This window comes from Notothenia rossii (assembly GCF_949606895.1).
Source record: "Notothenia rossii genome assembly, chromosome: 7".
In the NCBI taxonomy this organism is placed as follows: domain Eukaryota; kingdom Metazoa; phylum Chordata; class Actinopteri; order Perciformes; family Nototheniidae; genus Notothenia; species Notothenia rossii.
In genome coordinates this window covers 77,218,543-77,234,288 of record NC_136905.1, presented here as the reverse complement: position 1 = coordinate 77,234,288, position 15,746 = coordinate 77,218,543, and the positions used below count along the sequence as shown (strand labels likewise).

General features: G+C 43.1%; 2 protein-coding genes across 2 annotated transcripts in view; one reads left to right on the top strand and one right to left on the bottom strand.

The window, feature by feature from the left end:
- Positions 1-201: 201 nt before the first annotated feature.
- On the top strand, positions 202-12,736 carry ky (kyphoscoliosis peptidase). The gene is made up of 7 exons (XM_079692698.1): positions 202-339; positions 1,274-1,872; positions 2,900-3,014; positions 3,861-3,978; positions 4,413-4,604; positions 4,770-4,960; positions 5,190-12,736. The coding sequence occupies exons 2-7, from the start codon at positions 1,294-1,296 to the stop codon at positions 6,515-6,517; spliced, it is 2,523 nt and encodes an 840-aa protein (XP_079548824.1). The 5' UTR covers positions 202-339; positions 1,274-1,293; the 3' UTR covers positions 6,518-12,736.
- dnaaf9 (dynein axonemal assembly factor 9) overlaps positions 10,747-15,746 on the bottom strand; it is a 23,348-nt gene continuing 18,348 nt past the window's right edge. Inside the window, exon 37 of the mRNA XM_079692697.1 lies at positions 10,747-15,371. Within this exon, the coding sequence (XP_079548823.1) occupies positions 15,265-15,371 (107 nt within the window). The 3' untranslated portion in view covers positions 10,747-15,264. The remainder of the gene's footprint in view (positions 15,372-15,746) is intronic.

The following is a 15,746-nucleotide window of genomic DNA, read 5'->3' as shown; positions in this document are numbered from 1 at the left end:
TCAAAACCTTGCACAAACACATTCAAAATGTCGCACTTGCTAGTGTGATCAGATATAATGTGATGTGTGTACAATGTATATCCTAATGTATGTACAACACACCACACACTTACAAATACACACTCACAGACGTCACACTGCTCAGTTGGGGCTTACTCTATTGGCTGGTCTTAACTGCTTTGTAGTATTTTTAGGCCTGTTATTCTGGGGCCTGTCCTGGCAGGCCACTGCGAGGGTATATAAGCCTCCCCTGATACTGGGGACCACTGAGAACACACAGTGGAAACATCTCTCCCGACACTCAGCAAACATCCAGCAGGCATTTTAGATCCTCTCAGGGTAAGTAAAAGCCTTTTTGAGGTGTAGCGACAGGTAAATCTAGACCGGGTTCAACCGCTTTCACTTTTGTGAGTGTAAATCGGACATAAATCTAGATTTTGGATTTATTTTAATGAAGTATTTGTAGCGAAATCAGTCCAAAAAACAAGATAATTAATGTTTTTGCTCCTAGTACTAGATTCCTGGTACTAGGATGGGTTAAATGCAGAGAACAAATGTCACTGTGTGTGCGGTGTGCTCTGCATGTGTGACCATTAAAGAGGGTTTCATCCCTCCCAATTCTTCACTTTGGTCACACTCCAGGAAGGTCAAAGGTCAGCCGCAGCTCTGATAGCACTGAGTTGCAGGCTGAAGGACACTTAAGCTGGGCAGATCTTGCCAACCGTTTGAGTCATCGGTCTGGACGGTTGACGTCTCCACTGTGCCAACCTGCTGACGGTTCATAATAATTGACAATTTTTCCACAGATCAGCAAGGTTCAGTAAAAATATGTTGAGCAATTTGGTCACACATGTCGCTCGTTTTTCAGACATGTTCAGTACGGACATCAATCTGCAGGTTCATCACATACAGGAAGTTATAAGGTCATATTAATCTGGTGTTTGACTTTCTTTGCGTCGTTAGCTGTGACAGTGATAAATGAATCCAACCTTTGCGTTTATTTCTGGTCATGAATAGACATGATTTAATTGCCAATTCATCACTGTCGAACATAGAATGTACTGTATAGATATACTTTCTGCTTCACTCAGTACGGAATGTGTGATCGTGTTTTATGGATTTTGCCCACAGCTACCATGTTTCTTTTGTAAGATATTGATCAAGGGGCTGAAACATGCCGACATGCTCACAGGATTAGAAACATTAACTAAAAATATCTCAAAAAGAGAATAACTACTGTCTTTTAATTTGTATCCACCTTCTCTTTGATAAGGACGCCATGCTTCCAGCATAATGTCAGCTAAAGTTGCAATCCAGAAGTTCTCCTTCCCTTTCTCCTGTGCTGCACGCCTTTCTCAGCAAGATGAGTTGACGCAGAAGGGATGTGTACAGGTGAAGGTCCTGGAGCTTCCTGACCTCCAGGCGAATCGAATCCTAAGCAAAGTCGGCTCTGTTGCCGTTATAGGAGCTCTGGTGCATAATGAGAACCAGGCTAAGGAGAGTCCAAAGTCTCCTCCTGTTGGAGACACGGCACCTGCCCAGGTCCTGGTCTGTGCTAAACCTTCCAAGAGTGCTGTGTTCTCCAGGCATAGTGTTTTTGAGAAAGTCACGGTTGAGAGTGAAGATCAGCGTCCTGCTGCAAAGAGGCAGCTGTCCTCAGAGAGCGCAGCCAGGACCATCACCGTGGTGAAGAAGAGTGCGGTGAGGACCGAGGTGGAGGAACACAGGCACCTGAAAACTAAAGCACACCCGGGACAGAGGGCGACACCGTGCACTGTGACGGGGGGGAAGAGGAGGCGTAGAAAGGACCTCTTCACCAACTCGGAGGTCTTCGACAGGGTCAACTCACATGTCATCAGAGCAGGAGTAGAGGTGATGCTACTCACACAGAACATCTTGGTGTTTATAACATGGAAAGGAGAAATTCAACTTGCCATTCACTCCTTTTCAGTACAAACTGAATATTTAACCTCATCCTGTTAAGTTACACACAGCATTGAAGTTAGTTCCTCTCACTTATCCATACTTAAAGCTACAGTTAACCCCAGAACTCCAAAACAAATTCTTATCCTCGGAGCTTTCGTGCTATTTATTATGCTAAATAAAAGACTTGGAAATAAAAAAAAATCTGAAAAAACATCGATGTTTATTTTCAGAAATTATGACCTGATTACTCAAGGTACCTTTTGTGAGGACTTGTATGGAGGCATTATTTTTCTTTCTACCGAAGTAGAAGGAGAGAGAACTGCTCACAACAAGGACTGTGTATTATCTTCAGTAACCAAGTCATTTCTGTAAGTTGAGTGTGAGTTTTTGTTATTTTTGTATTTCTTTGAACACCAAAAGTTGAATGTGGTTCCTCTATATTTATAAGGAAACACAGACATCTCTACTGCTAATATTTCTAATACTATGCAACTCACACCAAAACAAAACTAGATAAAAAATAGCACTAGTTGTAAGAGGAAAAATATGTATTCTTGATGTGTGGGTAAACTATACTTTTAAATAAGAGAACATTTGCAGCACTGAACCGAAGCTAATTAAGTACTCCAAAGCAAATCCACAACAGAGATGGGTCTTTTGGTTCCTGAGCACTGAAGGAAAAGCACTGAGAAATGATCACATCTAATCATCTGCTGCAATGGAACCATAACAAACAGTGCAGCTCTCAGGCAGCACTTACATCCTTGAGCCTGGATGAGTAGCCCTGCATTGTTCGATACCCTCAATGACACTGAACAATGCTGGAAAATAGGATGATGACGAGAAAAACAACTTAATGTTGCATTGGTTCACATAAAAGTTTGAAAACATAAAGACTCAATCTTTAGATGAATGATAACCTTTATAATACTATTGTATCTAACAGTAGATATATGTGTTGTGTGCGTTACAGCTGAAGGAGAAGTGTGTGTATGATGTGAAGACGATAGTGCGGAGCATCACACAAGGAGCCAGGAATGAGTTGGAGCGGCTTCGTGCCATCTGGGTCTGGCTGTGCCACAACATCGGTGGGTATTTCACTGAACTATACATAATTGCTTATAAATCCTAGTGTTGTGTAATACACCACATTGTGACATTTATGGTATTTAATCCATCAATATTGGAGAGAGGGATTATGATACATGAACATTAAATTGATCAGGTTTGCTGACCTCGTTATAACCCTTTGTCTTTGTTTCCACACGAATGTCACACACATTTAGGCCAACGTGATACCAGAGTTACCAGCCAGTCTTTCCTGACTATTATACAACTTGGGAATTGAACATAAATTGCACATCTTATTTAATAAAGCAATTAATTTATTGAGGTATTTCATATTTTTCACATTCCAATTCCATTGTCTAAATATTCTTAAAAATAGAAGTGCATTGTTCTTTGAAAGGTTGTGCGATCACAATATCGTTAAATCAGTGGCATTAAATGGTCTTAAAAGAACATGGGGCAATTAGTTAATGGACTGCATTTACAGTACATAGGGCTTTTCCAGTGTTTACAACCCCTGTAAGCGCTTACTCTGCATATACAAGTAACATTCACCCAATAAAGTATCCCTGATTGGTTGACGACCGCAATAATTTCTTGGTGTAGTCCAACACACATAGTTATCATGAGAGTCCTAGGGTTGGTTCAAGGTTCAAGGCATTTGTTGGTTATACGAACATAGCTGCAGTGTAGTTATGACGATGAAAATATTAGGTCACAGGCTCCTCCAACAGTGCAACACAATAAAACTGAAAAACTGAAAAAAATAGTGCAAGTAATTAGTAAATACAAAAATACAAGTAGTAAAAAAAAAGTTGGTGTTACATTACCCCGTTATTTTGGAGTAAAATATTGTTGTCTTTTAGAGTATGATGTGAGTGGGTACCTTGGGCGCTCGGAGAAACTGAGCTCCCCGGAGGAGGTGATAGCGGCCGGGCGGGGGGTGTGCTGCGGATACTCCAGCCTCTGCTCAGAGATGTGCAGGTAAAAACAGCCACACTTAGACCTTTACATGAACACTGAAGACAGCCTCAAGGTCTTAGACTATACCCACAAATAAAGGCACAACAATGGATCATCTGTAAAGACTAGTGACTCATATCTTATTTTTGACATGGCTGTCTGAAAAAAAAATCATTCTACAATTGCTGAAGGGCGGTTATGACTAAATTATTATCCAGAGAAACTCAATGAACAATATAAGGAACAACACACTTCTGTATTGATTTTTGTTTGAGTTTTCATTTATTTTGTAGGGCTCATTCTTCCAGTCACTTAGTATTGTGCTGTATTCTTAATCCTTGGTCCTTTCCGAGTTTAAGATAAATAATGAGCACACAGCATGTATAACAGTGTTGAACTTGGGTTTAAGGACACAGGATCTAAATCTAAAGGCTCTGTTTGGGTTGTGTTTACAGAGAGGTTGGCATTGAGTGCCAAGAAGTCCCGGGCCACAGTAAGGGCATCGGGTACCTTCAGGGCCAGAGCCTGGAGAATGTGAAATCTGATCACCAGTGGAACTCTGTGCTTCTGGACGGACAGTGGTTCCTATTGGACGCCTGTTGGGGAGCAGGAAGAGTAGACATGGAACATGAAAGCTTCGTTAAAAGGTTTGAAAATGGACGAGGGACCTAAACTGGAATTTAAAAGACACATTTGAGCAATTAGCATCATTTTCTTTCTGGAGTTTGCTCTTTTGTTTGTTTTTAATAACTCGAAACCAGCAGCGAGTTGAGTCTCAAACCAGTCTGCTGTCTCCATCTGTTGCCTCCAAGGTTTGATGATTTCTATTTCCTGACGGACCCCGAGGAGTTCATAGAGTCGCATTTCCCCGATGAGCAGCGATGGCAGCTCCTGGACACGCCCATCCCCCTGGAGGAGTTTGGGAGGAGGGTCTTCAAGACCTCAGCTTTCTTCACCACGGGGCTCAGGCTGATCCAGCCTCATCACTCTCACATCGTCACCGGTCAGTTGGGGATTTCTCTGGGATGCATTTTATTAATCCTCCTATTTTTAAACAATTGTTTGCACCAAGTTATATTCAATGCATAGTATTAGCTTTTGTCCAATAATGTGCAAGTCTTTGCTTCTTTGAAAGGAACTGAGGCGGTGACATTTTAATTTGACCAACCAATACCTACCAGTTCCAATTAAAGAGAAATGGTCCTAAATGTAATCTCTGATTTCCTTCTTAGATGATGGCGAAGCAAACGTGTCAATAGGCTTCTCTAGGCCAACGACCTTTACCTATGAGATGACACAGCACCAGGACTTTCTCCATAGTGGAGTTTCGGAGCAGAAAGAGTCCAGCAACTCCTCCTACGGCCTTCTAACGGTTTCCCATCGGAGCATGAAGCTGAAGCTCCTGCCGCCTGCAACCGGCGTGTATGACGTGAAGGTGTTTGCCCGACCTGAAACAGCCACCACGCATCTGGTTTGGGTCTGCTCCTTCACAGTGGAGTGTCCGGTCCCCAGGGCCATGGAGGAGATCCCAGAGAACCCCTTCCTGTCTTGGGGCCTGCAGCCGGTTGCAGGATCTCTGGGCGTTGCAGGCAGCAGCCAGGACAGCAAGGCGGCTGAGGTGGAGGAAGGTGTCTTCGTTTTGACATTAAAGAGTTCCAGGCCTCTGATGTTGCTGTGTGAGCTGGTCCACCCGGCGCTGGAGGCTGCTGTAGCTAAGCGCTGCGTGGCAACTCAGATACAACCGGATGTCCTGACCTGTCACGTCATGTGCCCGTTACGTGGCTTCTACCGACTTTCAGTGTTTGTGCGAGACTATGAGAAAACAGAGGTCAAGTTTCAGAATGCTGCAAACTTCCTGTTGCACTGCAAAGGGAAGGTGGTGAGTCGGGATGAGCTCTACCCTCCTAACCTGGGCTCGGCATGCGGCCCGGGGTCCCGCACAATAGAGGCGGGGCTGTCCAAATTCAGCCACACAACGGCGCTGGTGAGTACCCAGCAGGGCAAATGTAACATCACCTTCCACAACCAGCGGGACCTCGAGCTTCACACGGTGCTCAGCAGGGAGGAGAACCAAACAGCAGCCAACCCACTTTCACGGCACGTCTTCTGCACGTTCACAGACAGCAAGGTGACGGTGAGCGCCAGTCTGCCTGATGCGGGGGTGTATCGGCTGGCCCTGTATGCTAAGATCACCCCTGGTGGAGATTTCAGCCCCATGTGTGACTTTGTTCTGAGGAACAGCTGTGTTCAGCCGGGGCCTCCGTTCCCCTGCGTCTACTCCGCCTGGAGAAAAGGCTGCGTGCTCTTTGAGCCTCGCGTGGGCCTGCTGGAGCCCGTCACGTGGGTCCGCTTCAGAGTGAGGGTCCCCGGGGCCCAGGGGGTGAGCGTGATGGGAGAGACGCGAACTGATCTGAAAATGAATAAGAGCAGAGTCTGGGAGGGAGAGGTTTTCAGTGGAAACGGGCTCCAACCACTGAAACTGGCCGCCACATCGGGAGAGTCCACTGACATGGCTGTTTTGATGATCTTTGACATCAAGCAGGTGGAAGGAGGGCAGTAGAAAAGGCTGGTGGAGAAAAAGACAGGCCGTTTTCTGAACATAACTGCCAAATAAATGTATTGAAATGGACTTGCGATCCAGACTTGGGTAGACAAACATTGCAAATATTTCAAACTGCGAAGCATAATCTTTCACGTTTATCTGGATTAATAATCAAGATTGTCATAATGAGGTGTATAAGTTTTATTTTGAAATATGCTCTTGTGATTATGTTTGAAGCAATGAAGTGATAAAAATGACATCGGGAATGTGGGGATTTTTCTTAACTGGGTTGTACTCAGAAAAGAAATTGACTTTGGTGCTCAGCTTTGGTGCTCAGCTGTGATCATATGGTGCATTGGTGCATTGTTATGTTTTATGAGTAAGACCTGCATAATGAAATAATTATGTCAGAAAACGTGCAATAAAAATTAACTGTGAAAAAAAGATATGAATCTTGAATTCCTACCACAATAGTCACGGTTTCTCATCATTGCCATAATAATAGAAACACCTTAAAGGGGATATATCATGCTATATTTGAACAATATATTGTAGGGCCATACTTATATAAAGTATATAAATATAGTATTTTTTTAGCCATGCCTCATTTCGCTCTATTTGCTCTTTCCAGCCATGTTTTTGCAGGGGGCTGATTCTGTGAGCTGCAGCTGACCACGCCCCCCTGCAGGAGAGGGGAGTGTGCTCTGAGATCAGCTGCTGGGCTGTCAGAAGAGGGGGAGAAAAAGAGATCTCCGTCCTCCGTGTTTTATTCTTATATGATTATAGAGTCATAATTAATTTGTTTTAAAGCTTAATAAATAACAAAGAAGACCTTTGACCGGCACTTTTCTAATTTTGTCCGAAAGATTTCAACTTTAGAGGACATGTTGACCGGCGAAAAAAAATCTAAGAGAAGAGGCGGAGAGGTGGGTGTTTGTCATCTGCTGGTGGACTACCGGAGAGAATTACAGTGCTTGCCTCTACGGGGAGGGATTGCATTGAATTTCAGGAGCAAACGCTTGCCTCGGAGAGGGAGAAAAAGAGCCACAACGGAGAATAAACAGAAGGGTAACCATGGCAACCATGCGCGGGAAGTCTTCTTCGCTGCTTTTGTGGCAGACTACAGCGCCACTTACAGGCCTCAGGCCTGGCATATGTACTACAGCGTCTCCAGCGCTTTCGAGCGGTAATGGCCGGCCGTGGCCCAACCTCTCATTCCCCTGATAGGTGGAGAATTGACCGCTCAACGGAGCACCACTTCTGTGACGTAGCAAATCATTCAAATCTGTGTCAGTCTGTATCAGATCCGTTGCAGCCCCGTTTTTAGAGATTTGGGTATAGGAAAAGAGAGAGGGCTGTGTTTTCTGACACTTGGTGATTTCCCTGACACACCGGGGACACATATTCATGTATAAAAGTGCATTTTGCATGATAGGTCCCCTTTAACTGCCAATATGATGAAATAAACCTCCAATGATGCCAAGCCATACGATTAAATGAACAATCCTTCAAAAACAAACTCATTACCCTCATATACAGTGCCTTGCGATAGTATTCACCCCCTTGCCATTTTTCCAATTTTCTTGCATTAAAACCAAAAATAATATAATATTTTTAGGGGGATTTTATGGCAAGACCCCAGACAAAGTCAGTCAAAAATGGTGAAGTGAAAGAAATAAGAGCATGTTTTAAAACATAACAAAAAAAATGTAAGACTGAAAAGTGGTGTGTGCATACATGTATGTATTCACCCCTTTTGCTATTTAGCGCAAACAAAGACCTTCAGACTCACACAATTATTGAAATAAAGTTCACCTGTGTGCAATCAAGTGCCTCATTATCTCTGTATATACAACTGTTGTAGAAGGCCTCCGTCTTCCATACCGCAGCAAGTGGCCTTTCTAAGCAAGAAAACGACACCATCAAGACTAAAGAGCTCTCCAAACAGGTCAGGGACAAAGTTGTGGAAAAGTATGAGACGGGGTTGGGTTATAAAAAAATCTCACAAACATTGAACATCACGAAGCACCATTAAATCCATTATTTTGAAATTGAAGAAATATGCCAAGACAACAAACCTGCCAAGAGAGGGCCGCCCTCCAAAACTCTCACACCGTGCAAGGAGAGCATTGATCAGAGAGGCAACAAAGAGGCCGAGGACAACCCAGAAGGAGCTGGTAAGCTCCACAGCAGAGAGAGGAGAATCTGTACATAGGACCACAGTCAGCTGTAACACTCCACAGAGCAGGGCTTTATGGAAGAGTCGCAAAAATAATAAGAAAACATGTTTGGAGTTCGCCAAAAGGCATGTGGAAGATTCCCCAAACAGGTGGAAGAAGGTCCTGTGATCGGATGAGACTAAAATTGAACTTTTTGGCCATCAAGGTAAATATTATGTCTGGCGCAAACCCAACACCTCTGATCACCCTCAGAACACCATCCCCACAGTGAAGCAAGGCGGTGGCAGCATCATGTTGTGGAGATGTTTTTCATCGGTAGGGACTGGGAAGCTGGTACAAATAGAAGGAGTGATGAATGGAGCTAAATACAGGGAAATAGTTGAGGAAACTGTGTTTCAGTCTGCCAGAGATTTGAGGCTTGGGCAGAGGTTCACCTTCCAGCAGGACAATGACCCAAATTATACTGCTAAAGCAACGCTAGAGTGGTTTAAGGGGAAACATTTAAACGTTTTGGAGTGGCCTAGTCAAAGCCCAGACCTTAAATCACAAATCTGTGGTATGACCTAAAGATGGCTGTACACGAGCGGAACTCATCTAACCTAAAGGAGCTGGAGCAGTTTTGGCAAGAAGAATGGACGCAAATCTCAATGGAAAGATGTGCCAAGCTTATATATACATTCCCCAAGAAACTTGCAGCTGTTATTGCTGCAAAGGGTGGCTCTACAAAGTATTGGCTTTAGGGGGGTGAATAGTTATGCATGCTCATGTTTTAGCTTTTTCATTATTATTTCTTGTTTGTTTCACAATAAAATATGTTTTGCATCTTCAAAGTTGTTTTGATGCAATAAAACAAGAACAATGCCAAGGGGGGTGAATACTTTTGCAAGGCATTGTATATATATATATATTTATACATCAATAGGATTTAGTGCAGGACTGTTGCATTAGACTGCATTTCTTTGGGCTAGGCTTTTACTGAACTGAGTGTGTCTCGTGGTTAAATAAACGAATTCAAACATGCAGCCAAAAAAAAAAGTCAGTCAACAGTTTGTTTTGGGGTCAGGGCTGCTGACACTTTCCAGTCCATCTCACCTTAACAAGCAAAGGTTTTTAAAGAAAAGAAAGGAGTAGACCTCCCTCATAAGCCTACTTAATAATCAGTACAGTGCAGTATTGTTGCAGTGGCCTGTTCCCACTCTGCAGGATTTGGCCGACGCCAGTGAGAGTGATGAGTGTTTACATGTGGCTGTCAAAATAGCCCGCAAATAGCCTTGGCTCACTGCCTCAGTAAAAATACAATAGAGGGGCTGGGAGTTAGAAAAAGGGCGGTTAAAAGTGAAGGCGATACGGTAAGAGTGTGTGTTAAGAGCGTTAAGTGTATCTGAGTGAGGGGGGGGGGGGGGGGGGGGCTGGTTCTTGCCTTGAGTCGCTGGGGAGAAAGTGGCAGCACATGTTGTCAGGAGAGAGGTGAGGAAACACTGATGTCAGAGGTGAGCCATGTGGAGGACTTTGTCTGCCTGGCAACCACACACACACACACACACACACACACACACACACACACACACACACACACACACACACACACACACACACACACACACACACACACACACACACACACACACACACACACACACACACACACACACACACACACACACACAGCATGAGGAAATGGAGGCTAAAACTGTGTGCAGGATTCCTCACATTCTCTCAGCTCTATTTCAGCTCCAATTTCTTCTTAACAAAGTTCGTTAATAGCCAGACCCTAACACACACAAGCTTACACACACACACACACACACACACACACACACACACACACACACACACACACACACACACACACACACACACACACACACACACACACTCTCTCTCTGTGGTGAGTTTGTGTTTAGTCTACCCTGCTCTCTGCCCCAGTTGGTGCTGGTACAGGATTCAAATGCACAAACTGTGATACATCCACAACAAGCTACTGACATCTGAGAGTAAAACAGTTATCAAACAACAGCAAGAACATATTAAAAGGGAAATTAAAATGAATTCATAAAAGGACAACCATTGATCAACCATATAAATATTTAATGGATTACGTGGTGCAATAAAAACAACAAGATTATAAAAGCATCAGTCACAGGAAAAAAACAAAAGTTACAGTAGTTTTTGTGCAAATGCAATTCAGTTTTGCTCACTTTCTGTGAACACCCTCAAAACAAAATGTGGAAGTCAGTTTGGCACTTTTTTTATTTCTCTTACACTAGCGTTGTTTTCCTTTGCTTTGGACGGCTTGAAGAAAGGGGAGAAGAAATGAGCCCTTGACTTTTTTTCCCCAGATCTAATTCTGCCATCACGACATCAGACCCCTCCCAATCCGACACGACATCAGACCCCTCCCAACTCGCTGTGTTTTTGACACGAATAACAACAACCTTTTTTTGAACACGACTGTGCGGCCATCCGGTGTGTTGCTACGGACAGAAGATATTAATCACAATCCCCCCCCGTCTTCTTCTAAAACACGCAAGTTTTAAGGGTGACTCTTTAATCTCAGGAAATGGAAATAATAAATAAACCTGAGCAAATTCCTCTCGCTGTCTTAGAGGGGCCTGTGATTCCCTTTTAATCCAAACAATTGGTATCAACATTTCCCCGTGGCCTGAGAAATATGAAATGTTAAAAATCCATTTTCAAGCCAATTGTCCATCAAGAACAAAATATCATCCTGAAGTGCATAAATTCCACAATCCTTTTGAACACTGGAGCCAATCTTCAAAAGTAAAAAAAGAACAAAGAACTCTGCGCCATCTCATCGCAGTGCAAGAAAAATACATTTCCCCTCCTTTATATAAAATCAATTAACACCAAACTTTGTTTTTGTCCTATAACTTCAGCTACAAAATGGCTAGCCTCCACACACAGGATGAAGACACCGGGGTGCTCAGTCTGCCAGAGGGTCAGTCACAGCGAGGGGCTTGTGGAGGGCTCTTTGGGCCCCCATTGTGCAATAAGTAGGGGTCACCCAACAATCTCAATCCTCGTTTTGATTATCTACTGTGAGCGTCAATACATCTTAAGTATATAACTGTACGCAGCCCATATTTCAACATCTTTTTGGTCAGTTTGCGAGAACACCTGAATCTCCCCGAGCCCTCCGGCGGCCCCCCCCCCTCTGTGACCTCGCCGACTTTACCCTCTGACTTAGGAAAACACATTGCTTTTAAAGAACGACTCTATGGATTCCTTTCACCAATACTGTTGAAGGACGGATCCTGACAACACCTCCCCCCCCCCCCCCCCCCCCCCCCCCCGTGACAGGGAGGGTGGGGGGGCTCTGAACGCAGCTTTAATCTCTGCTTTTCTTAGCCGGAGCCAAGGCACTGCTGGATCAGAGAAACCTGACATCCATCAGATTCTCTTTTTTTTTTTTTTTTTACTACAAAATAATTGCATCTGATTTTTTTTTTTTTTTGTAGCTTGTGCGAGACGAGACCTTTTTCTTGCATCTAGAATGTTCAATTCACAGTCTTACAAAAATAGTATTTGTCGATTCGAGGTAATTTAATTTCTCAGCAGATACGTAAAATAAATGTGATTCTTTTCTCTTTGTTGTACCAGTTTGGTGAAAGGCAATTGTTTTTTTAAGAATACATGTGGTATTATATTCACACGACATCTCAACACATGCAAAAAGTGTAAAAGTACTTGTGAATACGTGTTAGTGGTAATTTGATTTCAATATCACAAACATCTTACATAACCCTCAACTCTTTAAGGACTTTTTGATTTCTTAGCCAATTATATTTGTAGTTTCTCTTTGACATGTGTAGCAGGTTTCTAAGTTGTGAAGCCTTCAGTCTCCCAAACATCAGCCTCAAAACTATTTCACTGTCAATCAAGTGAACTCTCTGCAGTGTTACATAACGGCAGAGCGACAGCAACTGTTGTTCGAAACAAACTGCTCTGAGTGCATCCCTGAAATGCTAAGAGGATCCAGCTTAAAAAAACTGTTATCATTCTGTCAACAAAGGATTTATGTTACATCATTCCATGTCCACTTTGAAAAAAAGCATTGTAATCCGCTTGCATTACGTTCCATCTATAATTTGGGAGCAGATGTAAAGCTTTTTTTTTCTTTCTCATTTTGCTAAAACCTTTCACATGTTGTCAATAACTTTAATAGAGCTACAAGCACTCAAAGGCAGCATCCAGCAGACCTCATAACACAAGCTGTGAGAGATGGAGAATTTAGCAGCCCATTTGTCCTTAAAGAGCTATTTGAGAGTACAGTGAGTACAATGTATGAAAATAAAGGGAGGGTACAATTGCACTTATTTCATAGAGTAAACGAGTGTAAGAAGGGAGCTAATGGAATGAGGAACTTGGGGTGAACTCCTCTTTAGCTGGCTGGAAGGGTTACACGTTAGAGGCATGTTACATGGCTATGTTATTTGCTATTCTATGCACTGTAATATTGTTATAGACAGTGGCACTTGGAGCACAGGATGGCATGGCTTCAGATCCAAGTGGATCTGCTGGGGGGACGGATGGGGCCAGCAGTGTCAGGTTGGGTTCGGAAATATTTGAATTTACGCAGATCCTTTCGGGTCATCTGGGGGAAAAGAACTTGCTAACAATGTTATCGCTCTTTGTATGTCTGCCAGCCGTAAACAAATTATCGATTCATTTGAATGGCTGCTGACAGCACCGACATACAGACATGCAAAACATGACATCGCCAGCATTGTGAATGACAACCCAAAATAAACTAAGGTCACCACAGATCTAAAAATATCTCAGATAAGAAGCTAACGGCGTCAAATAAGTGTTCAACTCACCAGCAAGCACCCCCCCCCCCCCCCTGCTAAGGAATAAATATGCTCTTGGCAAAAACACCCTTCCTCTCTTATCTCAGAGATAGTACTCATTAGTAATCACAGGCACAGCGTACAAAGGCCTATGCAATATAGTATGTGCACATTTCTAAGCACACTTAAATGTTCCTTTGTCAGTATTATTTCACTCAATTTAGCACCACTTGAACCACAGATTGTTCATTAGTCTCCATGTTACACTGCTGACCCCATAATGAATGAAAGCCATCAAATCTCCACAGATTAGAGCAGGGTTCCTACACATTCTCAACTCCGACCAATTCATCTTGCTTTTACTTTGAAATGCTGGTTCAATATAAATGGGTCTTATGCGACCAAAATATGCAGCTGCACCAAGTACGACAACACAGGTTACCAAACACATTTCAAACCCTTTGTAGGAACCCTGATAGGATGAAGACATGCATAGAACATCAGTGTGACACACGAACAAACAGTAGCATAACTGCTCATTAACATTAAGTGTAATTCTCTTCGACACCCCAGATACGAAGCCTTACTCATGTTTACCCAGACCTAACCAACCCAATCTAGGTTTACCCAGATATATTTTATTTCCCTTGTCTAACCCATAAGTAGTGACCCAAAATATTAAAACAAAACAAAGCAATGGTCACACTTAATAGAAACGCAACAATAAATAAACGTTTGATGGGAATGATGAACCGAGTGATCCACACCTGGCTGCAGTGAGGCTTGGCTGAACTTTCTGTGTCTACCTGGTTTCTCACTGTGAAGTAGCAGCATTATAAATACTGAATTCAGTGCTTTAAGAGAACGTTTGTGTGTGACCATGTGACCTCAAAGTGTTTCTTGACAGCCTCAGCTTTTATATCCACAACACTTTGGACTGCATTTGGTTTTATTGCACTTTCATCAGATTCACTTTAGAAGTCTTAAAATAAAGCACTGGGATGGCGTTTAGCTATGTGATTAATGGCATCATTCATCAGTTGTGTGCAGCCAACAGGCTGTTCAATGTTTACAGCTCTACGGCCAAGCGCTCCCTCTGCTTCAGCGTGGCACGCAGACAAGATAACAGGTGGGCCGTGGATTGGGTGACAACAGAGGAGGAGCGATTCTTGAGAAACCCCACCAGGGAGCCCACCAGAATCACACGGCTCTCCATGCCTGTCCAGAAATAGAGGGCATTAATTTGCCAACTGTGATAAACAGAAACGCGCGAGCTGTACGAGTGTGTGCTCGGAAATTCCCTTCAATTGTGAACGTCTCATAGCCCTGGCTTGCGACGTAATCACATCGGTTTAAAGATGGAGTCTTGTGTTGCGTAATGTTTCACATTTGTTGTGAGCAACTCTCATCTCTTGACAAACATGTCTTGATTTTAATTGCCTCAAGTGACCCATATCATTTTGTCACTTTAATATGATAACTATAATGCATAACTCGCCAAGGTGCTAACTGGGCAGTAGGAAGTACGGCAAACTGCTTCTGATTGGTCATGTAATTGTTTAAAAGATAAACCCTTTGATGACACCACATTAGGAAACAAAGTGACATAGATAATAAATGGACTTCTCTGTGACCACACATTGACCATAGTGGTGGAGTGTTCAGTACATAGACCCGGTGCCCTCCCTGCCCCCCCCCCCACCCACCCACCCACAGTGTTTCCCTCAGAGTTAAATGACACAGATGGAGGCAATGGACATACAGACAGATTCAATCAGGGATCAAACAGGTCAGGCTGACCCTGCAGCTCCAGCTGACGGTTGAATTGCTCCACCTCTTTGTTGGCCTCGGTGATGTACTCCTGGATAAACTCTTCCATGTCTGTGGTCAAAGCAATGTAAGGAAAACAGCAGAAAATCTCCAAAGCAGAATGCAAAATAAAAGAAATCATCGAGTCCTACCAACCACTCAATTACATGCACAGTTTTTCATGATCACGTGCTTCTCAGGGTCACAATGTAAGTAATGCAACAGGCAGGTTTCTCTCCTTTTTGTTGCCTTTTAAATCAGAAACATCATCAATATGTCAAGTAAGGCTGCCACAATATCAGACTTTTGCTGCACTATTACCACGGCTAGAACCATTCAGGTCATGATATGACTGCGATATGTGTAGAAATATAAAAATAAAAATAATTTGTTTTTTTAGAGATTTAAAATAATATTTATAATGCCGTCATTAACATTTTAATTCAA

What these genes read in the sequence shown, in the direction of transcription:
- ky (XM_079692698.1), top strand. Translation starts at nt 1,294, where the DNA reads ATGTCAGCTAAAGTTGCAATCCAGAAGTTCTCCTTCCCTTTCTCCTGT. An exon ending in CATGAAAGCTTCGTTAAAAG is followed by an intron (nt 4,605 to 4,769) that starts GTTTGAAAATGG and finishes GTTGCCTCCAAG; the next exon opens with GTTTGATGATTTCTATTTCC. An exon ending in TCACTCTCACATCGTCACCG is followed by an intron (nt 4,961 to 5,189) that starts GTCAGTTGGGGA and finishes TTTCCTTCTTAG; the next exon opens with ATGATGGCGAAGCAAACGTG.